The sequence below is a fragment of the Triturus cristatus genome, chromosome 1_1 (assembly GCF_964204655.1).
Source record: "Triturus cristatus chromosome 1_1, aTriCri1.1, whole genome shotgun sequence".
Taxonomy (NCBI): Eukaryota; Metazoa; Chordata; class Amphibia; order Caudata; family Salamandridae; genus Triturus; species Triturus cristatus.
Window position 1 is genome coordinate 1,155,833,949 of NC_140579.1, and position 16,658 is coordinate 1,155,850,606.

At 48.2% G+C, this 16,658-nt stretch overlaps 1 protein-coding gene across 3 annotated transcripts in view; it reads left to right on the forward strand.

The window, feature by feature from the left end:
* Nucleotides 1-16,658, forward strand: part of LOC146871773 (S-adenosylhomocysteine hydrolase-like protein 1) — a 906,307-nt gene that overhangs the window by 841,993 nt on the left and 47,656 nt on the right. For all 3 annotated transcript variants that reach the window (XM_085651314.1, XM_085651321.1, XM_085651329.1), the window contains exons 12-14: nucleotides 1,989-2,083; nucleotides 2,800-2,898; nucleotides 4,368-4,436. In XM_085651314.1, coding sequence (XP_085507440.1) covers nucleotides 1,989-2,083; nucleotides 2,800-2,898; nucleotides 4,368-4,436 — 263 coding nt within the window. The remainder of the gene's footprint in view (nucleotides 1-1,988; nucleotides 2,084-2,799; nucleotides 2,899-4,367; nucleotides 4,437-16,658) is intronic.

Below are 16,658 nucleotides of genomic sequence, written 5' to 3' on the forward strand. Positions count from 1 at the left end.
TACTTTGACCCCTAATGTGTTGTATACTTGGCCGAGCAGTATAAGTTAAATGTCACTAGTGGACTGCAGCACCAATTCTGCCATCCACTACAGTGCGATACCAAAGGGGATGATGGACGGAGCGTTTGAGCAAATCAAACACTCACCCCCAGTCAACTGATCTGGGTTTAATCCATCATCATTCTTTAGCTCACTCCACCACCCCAGTTCAGACATGGCCATATGCAAATCAGTCTGACCCTGTGCCTCATGGGAACAGTCCAGCCCGAACTGCCAAGCCATGTCTTCCCTGGACCGGAAACAAGCATCCTGGACCGGTTTCGGGTTCATAACCCTCATCAGCCAGGCTATCTTGAATCCAGTGGCAAAGTGAGCAAGGGACCCACGTCTGGGCATACCCTGCCAACTTAGGGCGAACAAAGCGATACCAAAGGGGATGATGGACGGAGAGTTTGAGCAAATCAATGAACTGGGGTGGTGGAGTGAGCTAAAGAATGATTATGGATTAAACCCAGATCAGTTGACTGGGGTGAGTGTTTGATTTGCTCAAATGCTCCGCCCATCATCCCCTTTGGTATCGCTTTGTTCGCCCTAAGTTGGCAGGGTATGCCCAGACATGGGTCCCTCGCTCACTTTACCACTGGATTCAAGCTAGCCTGGCTGATGACGGCTGATTAGCCAGAAACCGGTCCCAGGATGCTTGTTTCCGGTCCAAGGAAGACATGGCTTGGCAGTTCGGGCTGGACTGTTCCCATGAGGCACACGGTCAGACTGATTTGCATATGGCTATGTCTGAACTGAGGTGGTGGAGTGAGCTAAAGAATGATGATGGATTAAACCCAGATCAGTTTACTGGGGATGAGTGTTTGATTTGCTCAAACGCTCCGTCCATCTCATCCCCTTTGGTATCCACTACAGTGATAGTGCGAACACTACTTGCCTTCAATAACTATATTTCTGGTGGATACATAATAATCCAGCAGATTCCTCACTATTATATCTCCACCCCAATGACTGCTGTTATTAATGAGATCCCAAGTAATGTAAACATGTGTGTTGCATATGTTGCTGTTGAGGCTCTCTTCCTTCCTCTCCAGACACCTCCAAGGGGTGAGGAAAGATTAGCAAAACCTGACAACAGCACTCCGGTTGTCACTTACTGTACTCTGATGATATCACATCTGGAGGTGGGATCATGGCTGGATATGTGTGGCACCACCTGGTGAAACTGGAGAGTCATTGCTGGGGAAAAAGATTTCCAGTCCAGTCTAAAGTATGGCAGGAATACTCATAAAGTGAGGAATGTGCTGGAATTTTTTTCTGGTCCTTCCTGAGCCACAAGACTGTTCCCATTCAGGATCATGGTAGAGACAGGACTATGAACACCAAAATCACAATGATAGGAAATTCATTTGCCATAGTTGATAGACGGCTTTGTTCAAAGACATGAACATGCATTGCTTCAGGCTAATAGTTTGGCACATTAGAATGTGTTTTTAATTTCAAGCCAAGTATTACAATCCCTACAGTATTACTTGTAATATTATCATGTCTCATTTTTCACACCCCTTATGCCTAATTTAACACCATCAAAATGGGAAGCATTTTCATATCTGTTCTTATATAGCATCACCCTGTAGTAAACAAATTGCGTTCCAATGAAAAAGCATGCTTGCTGTATGGTAGAACAGATGGCAGGAATCTCTCCAGTGTGAGAAGAATGTGTGCAGGCATCCCTCTATGTGAGGCCTTAGTCCACTCAAGGTTGGCAAAACGTTTGCAAGAATCTCACCTTGATGAGCAGGATGTATGCATTCATCACTCCATAGTGAGCAAGGATTTGTGCATGATGCTGCCCCATATGAGCAAAATATGTGGCCTACTCTACCTTTAGTGAGCTGGATGATTGCACATATTTCACTGTGGTGATCGAGGTGTTTGCATTTCACAGTTTTCACTTCCCAACTAAATTCTATCCACCTCTGTAGGAAATAAAAATGTGGTGACCCGGGAGCAGCTGGACCGAATGAAGAATAGCTGCATTGTATGTAATATGGGGCATTCCAACACAGAGATTGACGTGGTGAGCTAAACATGGTTTCTTATTTGCATTGTTTTCAATCTACCTCTGTACCTCATTTCATAGACAGATTGTCTTATCTTCCCCACTTAAGGGGCAGCATTCAAATCATTATACGGTATATAGCAGACATGACCGTCAGAATGCTTATGTCCCTTAGAGAACAGAGCTGACCATCAGCTAATACAGATTTTACTTTGGTTTACATCAAATTAAGCAGGTGTGGTCATTCATTAGTGGTTCAGATTAATCTAAGTATCTCCATATGTCACTGTAGTGCCATCTAAATCATAGGGTTTCTTCATACTACACCTCATTTGAAGCCTTAGGACTGCAGCAGTCCATCAGCTCATGCAGTAGTAAAAACCTTGTGTACCGAACCATTGGCCAACAAATATGGCTTTCTCAGATCCAAGTCACCAAAGCCTCTGCTGCTCATCTGGCTTCACCAATCAGTGTCGTTCAGGCCCATAACACAAAGCTAACCTTTACCTGATATGAAAGAAGTACAGTGCATGTATTGTGCTAACACCAGTGAGTATGGTAGATGACCTCTCAATACCAGACACTTATTGTTTACCTTGTTAGGCACTTTTATAAAATCTGTGACACTAATTTTCTCTGACTCTTCCTCTGATTTAAAGTAGAATGTTTGTCTCAGGCTGTGTAGACAGTAATAGTGCGAGTTGTGTTGTAAAAAGGTTCATTCTGCCTTTTAGACCAGCCTGCGCACTCCAGAGCTGACCTGGGAGCGTGTCCGTTCACAGGTGGATCATGTAATCTGGCCGGATGGTAAACGGGTTATTCTTCTTGCAGAGGTAAGTCTTATGTTGCTCCTCTTGAACCTTGTTAGTAAACTTGCATGACTGACTACTGAAAAGATCCTCCAAGAACACCAACGTAGTCTTTGGATTTAACCGGTGTTCTAAAGGTAATCTACACATCTGAAACACACAGTGTTGTTGGGGTGTTTGTGGCATAAATCATGCCCAATGGCCCAGTGTGTGAAGTAGATACATTTTATAAATTAGAGATGGCTGTTATATTAACTGCTGGATCTCTGTTCATGTCATAATTCTTTTGGATAGCGCCGAACCTGTTGGCGGACTCTGTTTGAACAAACCTGGCCGAAAACATACAGAGAACGACCACAGTATCTCAGGTATGCCTGGGATATCTTAAAGGTAGTTAAGAAGGCCCACAGTATATCAAGGAAAGGCCCTTGTTACGCAGGGGGTAGACAGATGGCCACATTATGACATCTAGCTCGTGTGAGGATCACCAGTGAGCCACCAGCTTACCACCTCAAAAACCCCCACAAACACACTCGCTAATTCTCACAAGGTCTCTCATTAGCACACTAACTCACACATGCATCCAGACAGTCAGGCGGTCTGCAGCTGCGCTCCTCATCAGTTACTTACTCGGCGGCAGCTGTCATCATTGCTCCCAGCAAACAACTCCCTGGCCTGCTATGCTTTCCCGGTCTATGGTGTCTTTTGATGCAGCTGCAGCAAGTGATGTAAGGAACGGGCATCAGGCCCTAGTAGCAAGCAGCCTTGTGGTGCCAGGCCTTAACAGGGTTCAGGCGAGTGATAGCTACTCTCTCCATCTTTGACCAGGCCTAGCACCTATAGGGACCAGGCCAAGGCAGTAATGGAGAGTCTGAGTTCTGACAGGCCATGGTTGCAGGGGTCAAACGGTGACAGCGGTAACAAGACATATGGAGTGTGGCAAGGGCAGTTATGAGTGCAAGCCGCAATGGCTGCTTTGGGCTCTCGCTAGCCTAGATCAATCTCCCTTTTTCATTGGACAACCGTTGAAAAAGATGAGGAAGTATGCACCTGAGTACTGGACTCAACAGCCATCAGAGACCTCTTGCCGTGAAGAATCTTTCCTTTTGGCAGAACTTGTTTTGACTACAAGACGTGCAAGTGTGTTATGAAATTAAAGGTACCGACCCTTGCTTGCCCACTATGTTTTTGTATAGTTGCCTGCTTGCACCTCTTTTGCCAGTTTCAGTTGTGAATGAGCAAACCAGTCTATCAATCATCTTGTTGTGTTCCTGGACTCGTAGTACTGTTCCCCACACACCTCCGTGGCTACAAAAGTAATACTTTTTAACACTTTGACTACAAACGTAATACTTTTTGATGATGTGCAGTAATTTAAGCTGGGCAAGGTTTCTCTTGACCAAATGAATGATTATAGATCAGAACGTTCTCATCTAATTCCATCAGTCCTGCTTGTTTATAATGTTTTCTCTCTTTTTTGAAATCTCACGTAGGGTCGTCTTCTCAATCTCAGCTGTTCTACAGTTCCCACCTTTGTGCTTTCTATCACTGCCACTACCCAGGTAAGAATGCATGTGATTTAATAACACATGGAGTCCTACAGATTTGCACAAGTATTATTTATGAAATCATAACATGTACACAACCTTGGCATGGTAAACTTTACCATGAACATAACTGTTTATGAAACCTTTGATTTTACATATCTGTGTGCATCTTGAAATTACTCTCTCTAGAATGACACCTTAACATGCCTACAATTACAGTCATTGACAATGTAACACGTACAAAACTGGAGGTCAAGTACTAACATGCATAGAAGAGTAGTCTGCTAAAAGCTGGCTTACACACAAGATAGCAGCACAGGTGTGGTATGTGACACCTCTTCTCTTGTGCATAGCCTGGTTCTCCAGTATGGAATATTTCACAGCTTGAAATGCTTTGAAATATTCCTCACAATTAAGACTGAAAAACCTCAGTCCATTGTTACCATTGTAGATCAACTCACTTGTGTAACCCATCCCTTAAATTGTTTATTTAATCTCTCACACAATGACAGGAAAAGCCTTATGATCTTTCCCCTGGCACCCAATTTAGGTTATTTAACCACAACGAATTAGTACATTCCGCCTATTTAACCTTTTAATAATTATTTGACATGTTATGAAAACTCTGAATCTAATGATAAAACCAATGACCAAATCAGTCAAGATGTAATTCCTACGATTTGCCAGGAACAGCAAACAGGAAACGGTACACCCTGGCTCAAGAACATGAATCTGATACTAGCTCTCTCTTCCAAGGAAAGTGAAATGATTTCTTCCAGAAAGCGACTTCAGAAGTTCTGTTCACGAACTTGTACTCTTGCATATGGATTGGGGTAATGTCTTGCTGCATGGCCTTCCAGACTCCACACTGACACTTCTTAAAGGCATCCTACACTCTGCAGCATGTCTCATCCAGGGCGTGAAGCAATATGATCATATCAGCACCATCATAGAAGGAAGAGGTTTTGCAAAGAGTGTAGCAACTTGCTTTTATGAACAAAACAGCTCTACTCTGAATCCCTGCTCCTGTAAGACGACATAACGCCTTGCCAATGCTAAAGAATTATAATTTGGCCTCTTTGAATACAATAAAAAATGCAGACTACAGATGGTGTTTTCGGGGCATCCGCAGGCACACTGCATTTAGGATACACAGTCCTCTGAACAACTGTGTCAATTAAGGGCTTTTACTGTGATGGCTGTGATGGAACTAGAGCCAGAAAACCTATTTTTAGGTGAGCCTAGCGCAGCGCGCATGCGCTGCTCTAGGAAAGGGCCTCTTGGAATCATTCCAGACTTTCAGAATTCTGGTGCGTGTGGTTTTAGATTTTCCTCACATTGTATTGGCCTTTGCGTGTGGCTTTCAAAAATGAAAGCACGCAATTGGCCAAAGGCGGGTGCATGCCCCACCTTTTTCATTAAATGTTTACTCCCACGGCCTACAGCTTGCGGGAGCGAGCAGCAGCGCCCAGGGTGCCATCTGTTGGGGATCAGGTTTCCAATTAGCCCGGTCGCTTTCACTTTCGCGGGCAGCGGCGGGCACGATGGCAGCTGCATTCCTTACAGTTCTCGCACCACTCGCGGGCATGTTTGTCCATGTCTTTAAACGTTTCTGCTTGTGCTTGCTCGTTCATATATACGGACACTTACGGCGTCCTAGATTTGCCTGTTCATGGTGCACTTATTTAGAGTATCCCCCACCCTGAGGAGCTTTATTGTGCAGTTCCACTGTGTGCTATGAACTCCTCCTGACATCCTGTTGGTGCAGTGCTAGCTCTGACGAGGCCGGCGTTACTGATTTGTGTACAGTGGATCGTCGTCCTCAGCCCCCTCCTCCCGGCCATCTTACTTCAGACATCACAGAGCCGCTTCCCTGCTAGTTCCCTGCTCCTCTAGTATCCCGACAGCCCAGCGCCGGATTGTCAGCGGCGCAGGACAAAGAGCTCGTGCCCAGCATCAGTCGCAGCCCCCACAGCAGCCAGGAGGTAAGAGCCGCAGTCACGGCCACCGTGAGCAGCTTTGTTGTCCCCCCTCCCTCTACTGTGCGCCGGCTGTTTCGTTTGCTTTGTTATTGTGTGCCTACGGAAGCCTCTCTGCCTTTACAGTAAATTCAAACAGTGTTCCTTTACGCTCCACTCAGACTCCCTTGACCCTCACTACCCTGGTAATTCTGCCATTCTAATTAGCACCGCCCTGGTCACCTGAGTCCCCGCTAACAACTTCCGTGCAACCAGGCTAATCACTCTATCTTCCTTATGCACAGCAAACCCTTGGTCACTTTGTTCCTTCTATACACTCCAGGCCACTGCGCCCCTTGTAGGGCACAGCCTTTGTCACTTAACCCCTTGCTGTATAGAACAGTCGCTGGCCATTCTTGTACAACACACACCTGGTCACTTGTGCTGGTGTCTTGCAGCACACCCCTGGATACATCCCTCCTGTAAGGTACACCCACGGCCAATGTCCTTCTGTACAGAACCGCACTGGACGCCTCACCCTTTCAGCAGCACTGCCGTGATCACTATTCCCCCTGCAGTACAGCACAGCCATGGCCACTCACTTAACACCACAGCCAGAGTCGGATTTTATATTCTCGCATGCCGCAGACATGGTCGTTGTGCCTCTCCTTTATAGCACTGCTTAGATCTCTCTGCCTCTCATGCACAGCCCTGCTCACTGTGTCGCCTTCTGTATAAATAAAGCCCTCAACCATCAGCCACTTGTACAGGGCACTGGACAATCTTCCTCCTTGTATCGAGCAGGCCAGTCCCCTGTACAGCATGTTTGGTCTCTTTGCCCCTCCCTAACTATACTGGCTGATCGACCTACCCGTCAACATAAACCTTAGCTATTCATACGCCAGGGTCCTTGCAGAGTCTTCCGCCAGGCGCCACGTAGGGGCACACGCAGCCAGAATACTTTCTAGTTTGGACTAGGCTGTAACCAAACCCTCCGCACAATGTCCTGATGTAGACCCGTAGTGACTACCGAAGGGAGCACCCCGTGTGTGATGAAACGTCGACGATAGAACAAGGCTCAGATCAACCAAGGCCCTGCATATCAAAATGAGCATTTGTAGCCACCAGGGCCCATGGTTATGAGTCTGGCCACCAAAATCCTTGTCCATTCCCTTGTATATAAATCCTGAACCACCTTGTATATACTGCACAAATTGTTTATCACTAAACACATATGTCACATGATCACTGTATATATTTCACCCATTGCAAACAGCCTTGTATCTTTTGAAAAATTGAGTATATATGAATGAATTAATTAAGATAAAATGCACAGTGGATATGCACAGACTGTGTTATTGTGATTATTTCTGATAACTGCTCACATGTGTCTAGGCGTGGGTAATATTGATGCCCTGTTAGTATTTGGGTTGTGCAACACTTAGTGCGCTGATGAAATAACTTATGAGAACCCGACAGAACCATTCTTTGTTCATAAACCTCCCTAACTATACAGCACAAATCTAGTCACGATGTCCCTTCTCCCAGGCTTTTGCAATGGCCAAAACACTTTCCTGACCATTCCGGCCGTCTCTGTACCCCACAAGCAGCCGTGGTCAGCGTGACCCAAAGGCGAGATCTATTGGCTAAGCCAATGCTTGTTAATATTAAGTGACTGTGTATGGGATTTACCAGAGAAAGCAGCACAGTAAATTATGAAAAAGTTCGCTGTCCTCTACCAGAAACAGAAGCTGGGAAACTTCGGGTGGACACACCTTCCACACACCATGTGAGGAGTCTGAATCAATGATCATTCAACATATAATTTTGATTTAGAGTACTGACACTTCACAGGAGGACTATTACTCTTTTGATGGGACAGGGCCAACACGTCTCTGTAAGGATACATTTAGGAGGTTCTAATAATTAGACATTTACAAAGAAAACACTCTGGGCTATGAATATTAGCTAGAATTTGAAAGCATTGTTAAATGCGCTTGTATTTGAGGAAATGTTTAAAAAGGAACAGATTTGTTAATTCAGATGTCTGTTGTGATAGGCACAGTGGTACAGACTTGATATGCTTAAAAAGTATAGAATTGACTTCCTCTTTTATCCATTTTAATTTCTCAGATTGTCTTTATACGCTCTCTCTCCATTTCCCTCTCTATCCTTTCCCCTCCATTCTCTTTGTCCCGCTCTCACACTCTTTGTCCATTGCCCTTTGTATTCCTTGCCTTGTGCTCCTCGTTTCTATTCTGCTCCTCCTTTCGCTCTCTCTTCCATTTAAGACACGTAGTCTCCAGCTCAGACCTCGGTATTGTTGAAACAAACCTGGCCACTGTAAACACCATGCATCTCCTCTTGATCGTGAGACATGCTGCTATGTTCTTTTACTGCTGCCTCAGTCCCTGCTGCTGCTGCCCTGCCTGCTGACACACAACACACATCAAGACATATGCAATTAAGACAAAAGTGTGGTCATCAGCACACAGTGACATCTACTGACACACACAACATAAACGCACACCAATACACACATACACCATTTTCCCATTGATATAGTTTATAAAGCACCTCATAGCGCAAAGTTAGCAGGTGTTATACAGATTTTTGGAGAAATAACAAAAATAAACAAATACAAAATGCACATTCAGGTGAAATACTAAAAACCATAGATGATGATAATAATAATAATCATGAGATTTATAAAGCGCGTAGCTACGCCAGATAACGTGTCCCAGCGCAAGGGTATCAGTCCTATAATGCAAAGCGGGTATGTAATAATCCTAGTCTAAATTCACCTGAAAAACCATGTTTTTAAATTCTTGCGAAAAACTTGCCTGAGCCGAGGGGGAGGAGAATTTCACATCTGGGCAGCCAAGTAGTTGAAGGACCGGCCTCCAATACGGGCTCTTCTTGATCTCAGATTTCTTTGAGGACCGTAAGGTTTAAAGAAAGGGAGAAGATATTCAGGGCCTTAATATTTGAGAATTTTGTGGCAATAGCACATGACTTTGAAGGACACAATGCCTTAACGGAAGCCAATGCAACATTTCCAGACCTGGCGCTGATGGTGTGTCTAGGCAGATTTAATAGCAGCCGAGCTGCCATGTTCTGCACCCGCCATGATGCATCTATATTAATTCATAGTTACCCCTTCACAGGCAGACACTTTTTCTGCCTGATTGGCGTCTTCTTAATTCATGAATCCTTCTTCACCACATTAATCAAATCCCCTCCCTCTGCCTCAGTTACCGAATGAGGTGCTATATAAATTGACATGCACAGGTCTTAGTTTTAGCTTTGCTGCAGACGTGAGCTGTGTCGGTCTCCCGTAGCAGGGTCTAAAACATTCTCACCCTGGACCGTCCATAGGTGAGAGCAGGTCAGGATTGAGGTGATGTGGCACAGCAGTGCTCTAGGTCTGCACTGAGATACAGTGGCTGAAAGGGGTATGTTCTATGTTCTGGGAAAGATGGACTTCATGCCTGCACTGAGGGACATTGCCCTGCCAGTTAAGAGCCCAAGATAAAAATAAAAAAGCTGGATTTGTGGGTCAGTATTGAGAGACACTAGGGTGAGCAGTGTCAACAGTAACACAAACTGGACCCAACACAGCCTTTTTAATCTCCTTAAACGGATGTGCTGGAAACATCTCCGTTCTAAGCACAAACCTCTTTTTCTTCATTATATTTTGATAAAGCGTAAATGTACTTTGCTTAAAGCATAAAAAAGGATGAAGAGGCTGTGCAGAAGGGGACATCAATATATAGAGGACGCAAATTGCCTATTATGAAACAAACAAGACATGAGAATACATTTTCTTGTTTGTTCCAAGGATAATGCTTTATGGACAAACCTCTTAATTGCAAAGTACCCAATAAGACTCGCATTCAGAAATGAACACATGAAGGTGGTTTTATCCAGCGAGCCATTCGAAACTAACCATGCTGCCTTTTGGTATTCAGCTTTGATCGAGTTTAGTAGTTTAAATAAAAGGAAAGCTGGGCATGGAAAAACGTTTAACAGCTCGTATAACGTTGACGAAGAAGTAATTAGGTTTCATTTTCCGAATGAAGTGCGCGCACTGCAAGTACCTCTGTGCGCGGTGCAAAATTGAAAATGGGCAGACGTAGGTGTGCAACTAGACCCGCCCATCCACTCTGTCATCATACCACTAAAAGATTGATTTGGACACATCCGTAGACAGGACAGGGTAATCAGAGTTGATCTGTGCATGACCACTGCAGAGGGAGATCCTCCATGGTAATTCAGTTAGTCCTTTCGGATGTGTTCTACAGTGTGGATCACGGGATCTAAGTGTGCCGCTTGAAGTATGTAGACTGTGGTGGTAGGATCATCTATTGTATGAACTTTCTCTTCATAGCACAATTATAATTGTCCAGCATCCCGGGACATCTGCACACTTTGCCAAGGCCCCCCTCAGCTAGTACTTTACTGACCCAAAATGTGATGAGATTATATTACAGGCAGCACTTTCATTAGCAAGAGAAGAAGATTTGGTAGCTAGCTTGCTGCTGCACCCTTTAGCGCCTGTCACTATACCATACGGCTGACTGAGAAAATGGAGGATTTCTTCTAAAACACAAATTTGAGAAAGTGTCTCTTTTTGCATGCTCACTCCCAATTTTTGCTGACTGGTACTTGAACTCACTCTACACACTGGTGCAGTGTTATTCAGGCCCCAGTGTATGTGCTCTGGCCCCTAAATTATGGTAAAATTGACTAACTCGTAATTGTAAACTTCACTTTCCAGTAAGGCTATAGTATATAGTGCAGTAAATACACTAATGGCATGGAAAAAGTTAAATGTCATCTGTGGTGTTAAGCGCATGTTTTGCCATCCACCAGGCTAACAAAGGAAATATGGCTTCAGACCTACATCTCTAGCCTGACTCCTGCAGCCTTTAAACCTGCAGTTGAACATGTCAAAATAGCCTTTTTTGGCAGGTAAGAACCCTACTTTTAAATATTAACCATGTCACCCCTAAGTAGGCCTTTTAACCCACAAGGTGGGATGCCTAAAATTTAAAACTGGTAAATGCAAGAATTTAATATCTGAAAGAAACACGTTAGTTATAGATTCCTTACCTTAGAATTACCCCCAGGTGTCAGACTGGAGGCACAAAGATTTTTCGTCAGCAGTACCTCTGAGCGTTGGAAGGTGGCGTCGGTCAGCTTCGCGTTCGGCGTCGGCATCGTGGTCGCCGGGATGACGTCGCGGCAGCTACTTAGACGCCGCCCTCGCGCGCTGACGTCAGTTCTTTCTTTTTCCGCGCCAGCCAGCGCAGATCCAGGAAGAGCGGTACCTCAGTCATTTTTTGACTAACTTTTTCTCAACTGTTGTCGACGTTTTGTTTCGAGTCTTCGACTCCAAACAGGTGCACGAGGGATGCCCCATTTAAAGGCCTGCGGTTCCTGTAACCGAGTGATGTCGGTGACTGATCCGCACCACGTGTGCCTCTTTTGCCTGGAGCGCGACCATGATCCCAAGTTGTGCTCTGACCGTCAGTTGTTGATGTCGAAGGCTTTGCGGGAGCGGTCCCGAAAGCTGCTTGAACGAAGGCAGTAGGCTCCGCGCCGTTCAAGCTCCCGGTCGGGAGGGAGTTTGAGGGACCGGTCGCGGAGCCACCATCAGTCCGGCTCGAAGTCTTCTCACTCAGGGTCTGGTAAATCGAAGCATAAGAAGAATTGTCGCTCTTCGCCTTTCCTTGTCGGTCGGCCAAATCGACGAGGCGCGCGGTTGGTGCCACTCCCGCGGCTCTGTGCGCGGAGCCTGAAGGGTCGACTACAGGCCTTCCCCCCTTTCCGGGACCAGGAGCGACCCCCACCCAACTTCGTACATTCTACGAAGTGATGCATGCCTTTGGGCCCCGCGGACTCGTTTGGGGGGCCTAGGTCTTCGCTGCCGGCGGCTCCGGCCCTGGCGCCGCAGGCCCCCTCAAGATCCCCGCCTGGATCCGATCGGCGCCGGTTGACCTTATTACGGCTCCACCGGCACCGCTTCCGACAGCAGCACTACCGTGCCCGACGCCGGTCGGCCCCCCGGCCGGCATTGACCCCAGCCTCCTTCCTTACGTGGACACGGTGCCGGGCCGGCATCTATCAATGCCGGATTCGGCCCGAGTGGGGTTTTCGTGCCCCTGTTCACTTCTGGGGCCCCTTTCCAACCACAGTGGCAACCAGAGGAAGATGAGGAGGACTGGGAGGGGTCAGGTGACCCTTTAACTGACCAGCTTGGTTCTGAACAGGACTGGCGAGAGGAACTGGGGGAATTCTAGTGTTCTTGACACTTCACCCGACCATGGCATGTTGTCTCCTCCTACCGTGGCTACGGAGGAGGGAGCGTCATATGCTGTGGTGTTGCATAGGGCTGCCGAGGCTCTCAACCTCGAGCTTCCTACGGTGGTGGTCAGAACTAACCTCCTGACTGAGGTGCTTCAACCGGCGGCGAGCTCTTCGAAGCCCCTGCTTCTGTTTAATGAGGCCCTCCCTGACATCCTTTTGGGCACCTGGTCCAGGCCCAACACGGGGGCTCCAGTGGACAGGATGATCGCCCGACGCCACCGCGCGGCTCCGGACGACCCCACTTTCCTCTCCCAACACCCCACCCCAGAGAGCTTGGTGGTCTAAGCCTCAAAGTGCCTTCCCTACAGCTCTCCCGGAAAGGGAATCCAAGAAGCTGGACCATTTTGGCAGGATAATGTTTTCTTCCGCCAGCTTAGGACTGCGGTCCTTAAACACCGCATGTCTCTTGGGCCATTATTCGCACTCTGTGTGGGATACGGTGGCGTAAGTGCTGCCTCAGTGTCTGGAGAAGGCCTGGGCAGTGCTGTCGCCGCAGGGATGTCGGTAGCATTCAGACACTACGCCTGGATGAGGTCCACTGGCTTTTCAGGGGATGTCCAGAACACCTTGATGGACATGCCCTTTGATGGCCGTCGCCTTTTTGGCGACAAAGCAGACAACACCCTAGAGTGCTTCAAGTACTCAAGGCTACGGCCAAGTTCTTGGGCCTCTCCTCCCATCTGGCACAGTCTGCTTTTTGCCCCTCTGGTGGCTACGGAAGGGGTGCCCCGCTACATCCCGCCCTGTGCCACAGGCCGCAGCAAGGTGCCCAACCTTCGCGGGGACATGGGAACCAGCGTCGTGGTTCAGGGGGCCAGCGGGCGAGCCAGTCCACCAACCCCCCCCCTCTGCAGCAGCCTCCAAGCCCTCCTAGTCTGTCCTTTGAGGCCCATCAATGCCTGTGGGCGGCAGGATTTGCAATCACCTCCCCCACTGGCGCACCATCACTTCGGACAGGTGGGTTTTGCAGATAGTCCGAAGGGGCTACTCCCTCCCCTTCGAGACTACCCCTCCAGCCATGCCACCTCGTTACCACCCCATGTCGGAGGATCATCTGGTACTTCTCCAGCAGGAAGTTACAGCTCTCTTGGCCAAGGCAGCCATCGAGCGTGTTCCTGTCCCAGAAGTAGGACATGGTTGGTACTTCCACTACTTTCTGGTTCCCAAAAAGGACAAGGGCCTGCGTCCTATCTTGGACCTCAGGGACGTCAATCGCTTCTTCCGGAAGGAGAAGTTCAAAATGTTGACGCACGCTCAGGTCTTGTCTGCCCTCAACCCGCAAGACTGGATGGTAGCGTTGGACTTGCAGGACACTTCTGTTCGAGGCATATGAGCTGCAGATTACACACTTTTGCATAGATCGCCATCTGGTGTTGGGCCCGGATGTTTGCAGTTTGTTTTTCCTCCTGGAAAGTCTTTGGAAGTCACGAGGTCGGTGACTCCTCCCTTGGTCCGTATTGCGCATGGGCTTCGGCTCCATCCTCAGATTGTTTTTTTCCGCCATCGGGCTCGGATGTAATACTTCGCGCTCCGGTTCCGAACATTTCCAGTTCGACGATCGAAGCGGAATCCTCGCTCTTCGCGGTATTGTTCAGATCCTGATCTGCTCAATCACCTTCTCTTCGACACACCTTCGATTCCAGTCGTCAACGGCGGCCTTCGGGCCTATCCAAGCTCCGGTCCCGGCTGATGGAAAGAACTCCATTCAAGCAGTGCCCTCGATGTGGGTCCAAATTCCCCCACACCGATCTTCATGAGGCGTGCAACCACTGCCTCTCCCCTGAACACGAGGCTCGAGACTGTCCCGCCTGCAAGTCTTTCAGATCCAAAAAGACTATTCGAGATCGAAGGGCCAGACGAAACATGGCGCAGTCCTCGACCTCCGTTCCAGTCGACATCTTTGGGGACGACGTCGAAGCTCCGGGACAGCAGCACACCGAAGAGGACCTAGTCAGTGCTTCCGAAGCCGACGACTTGGATGTGAGGACATCACCCCGGCGCAGAGGGTCGTGAGTAAAATACCCCCTCCCACGCCGACACCCAAAAAGGCTTCGGTCACGCCTTCGCCTCCGGGCCTAGGCAAGACCAAAGACACTGCTTCGAACACCCCACCTTCGGGCCCGGTGAAGAAGCCTAATAAGCCTTCCGGCGGCTCAGGCTGGAGCCAGCCTGCCAGCGGTGCCGATAAACATACTTCGGCACCGAAAAAGAGATCGACCTCGACACCGAGCTCCGCACCAAAGCCCTTGGTGTCGAAACCCAGCCTCTCGGTACCGACCAAACATCATAAGGCCCTCGGCACCGACACTCCCGCGCCGACACCTGCCTCGGCGCCGACCAAAAAAACGGAGGTTCCAAAAAAGCACGGCACGGACAAGCCTAAAAAGCCATCGCCCCGAAACCTTCGGCGCCGACCGAACACCCGTTGTCTCAAGAACTGTTTACACCGGATCCTTTGCAAAAGACACTTACCAAGGATCCAAAAACTGGGCATTTGGCACTTTCTTCTAAAAAGAGACATTTGGACAAACCAGCTCCGCCTCCACCTCCAAAGAGGAAAGACTCTGCTACCTCCCCTTTCAGAGTGCCTTCCCCACCTCCTCCACCCTCTCCACCTCCGCCCCCTCCGCCTTCTCCACCCCTGCCTCATCACTCTCCGACCCCGTCTCCAGACTATGATGATCAGGGGGACCCTTACTACGATCCAGCAGATGTGCCACAAGACCCCACCCCTACAGGATCCCCAGACTCATGGGACGATCATAATAATCCAGACATTCCAGATGTCCCACAGGATGACCTTTATCCATCCAGGCCATCTCCACCAGAAGACTCATTAGGTTTTCACCACCTACTTCAGAGGGCGGCACATTCTCACGGGGTAGAGCTACACACTGACCCGGTAGAGGAAGATTTCCTCCTCGACACCTTTGATACCGCACATAGGTCTACTTCTATACTACCTATGCTCAAAGGGGTAATAAAACATGCGCCAGAGGTTTTTAAATACCCAGTCAGGGCTAGGGTCCTAAACCCACGCATAGAGAAGTATAAAGCTGCCCCCACAGATCCTGCCTACATCAAAGGGCCAGCACCACTGGATTCCCTAGTGGTATCCACTGCACGGAAGAGGTCAAATTCCCAGGCGTCAGGCGAAGCACCACCACCTGACAAAGAGTCAAAGCTACTGGACGCGTCAGGAAAGCGCACTGCGTCACAGGCAGCCAATATATGGCGTATCGCCAACACTCAAGCACTATTGGCCAGATACGACAGAGCGCATTATGATGACCTAGAAACCATCGTGCACCATCTCCCAGAAAAATACAGAAATAGGGCCAATGAATTAATTCAAGAGGGTAAGACCATAACTAACACCTCTATACGCTGTGCCTTAGACGCAGCAGACACAGCCTCCAGGGCCATTAACACTAGCGTCCTCCTCCTCAGTCTCCATGCTTGGCTGAGAGTTTCAGGCTTTAAACCTGAGGTACAAGCCTCCATATTAAATCATCCATTTGATCAAGAACATCTATTCGGTCCAAAGGTAGATGAGGCCCTCTGGAAGATGAAGAAAGACAGATACGGCAAAATCTATGGGAGCCCTACCAGTCACACCCTCCTAGGCGCTCCTTTCGCCGCTCTTCCTTTCGGGGCACGGGCAGAGGCTACTCCTCGGATAGCGCGTCCACTTCCTACAAATCCCCTGCTCAATCCACCTTCACAAGGGGTTATCAAAGAGGCGGCTATAGAGGCAATAACAATAAAGGCAGAGGCAAAACAAATACCGCCCGCTCTGCCACACCGCCTACCCAATGACTTCCCCCTGCTCCCTCCAGACTATCCCACTCCGGTTGGGGGCAGACTACAAAATTTCCTTCACGTCTGGGAGTCCATCACATCAGAC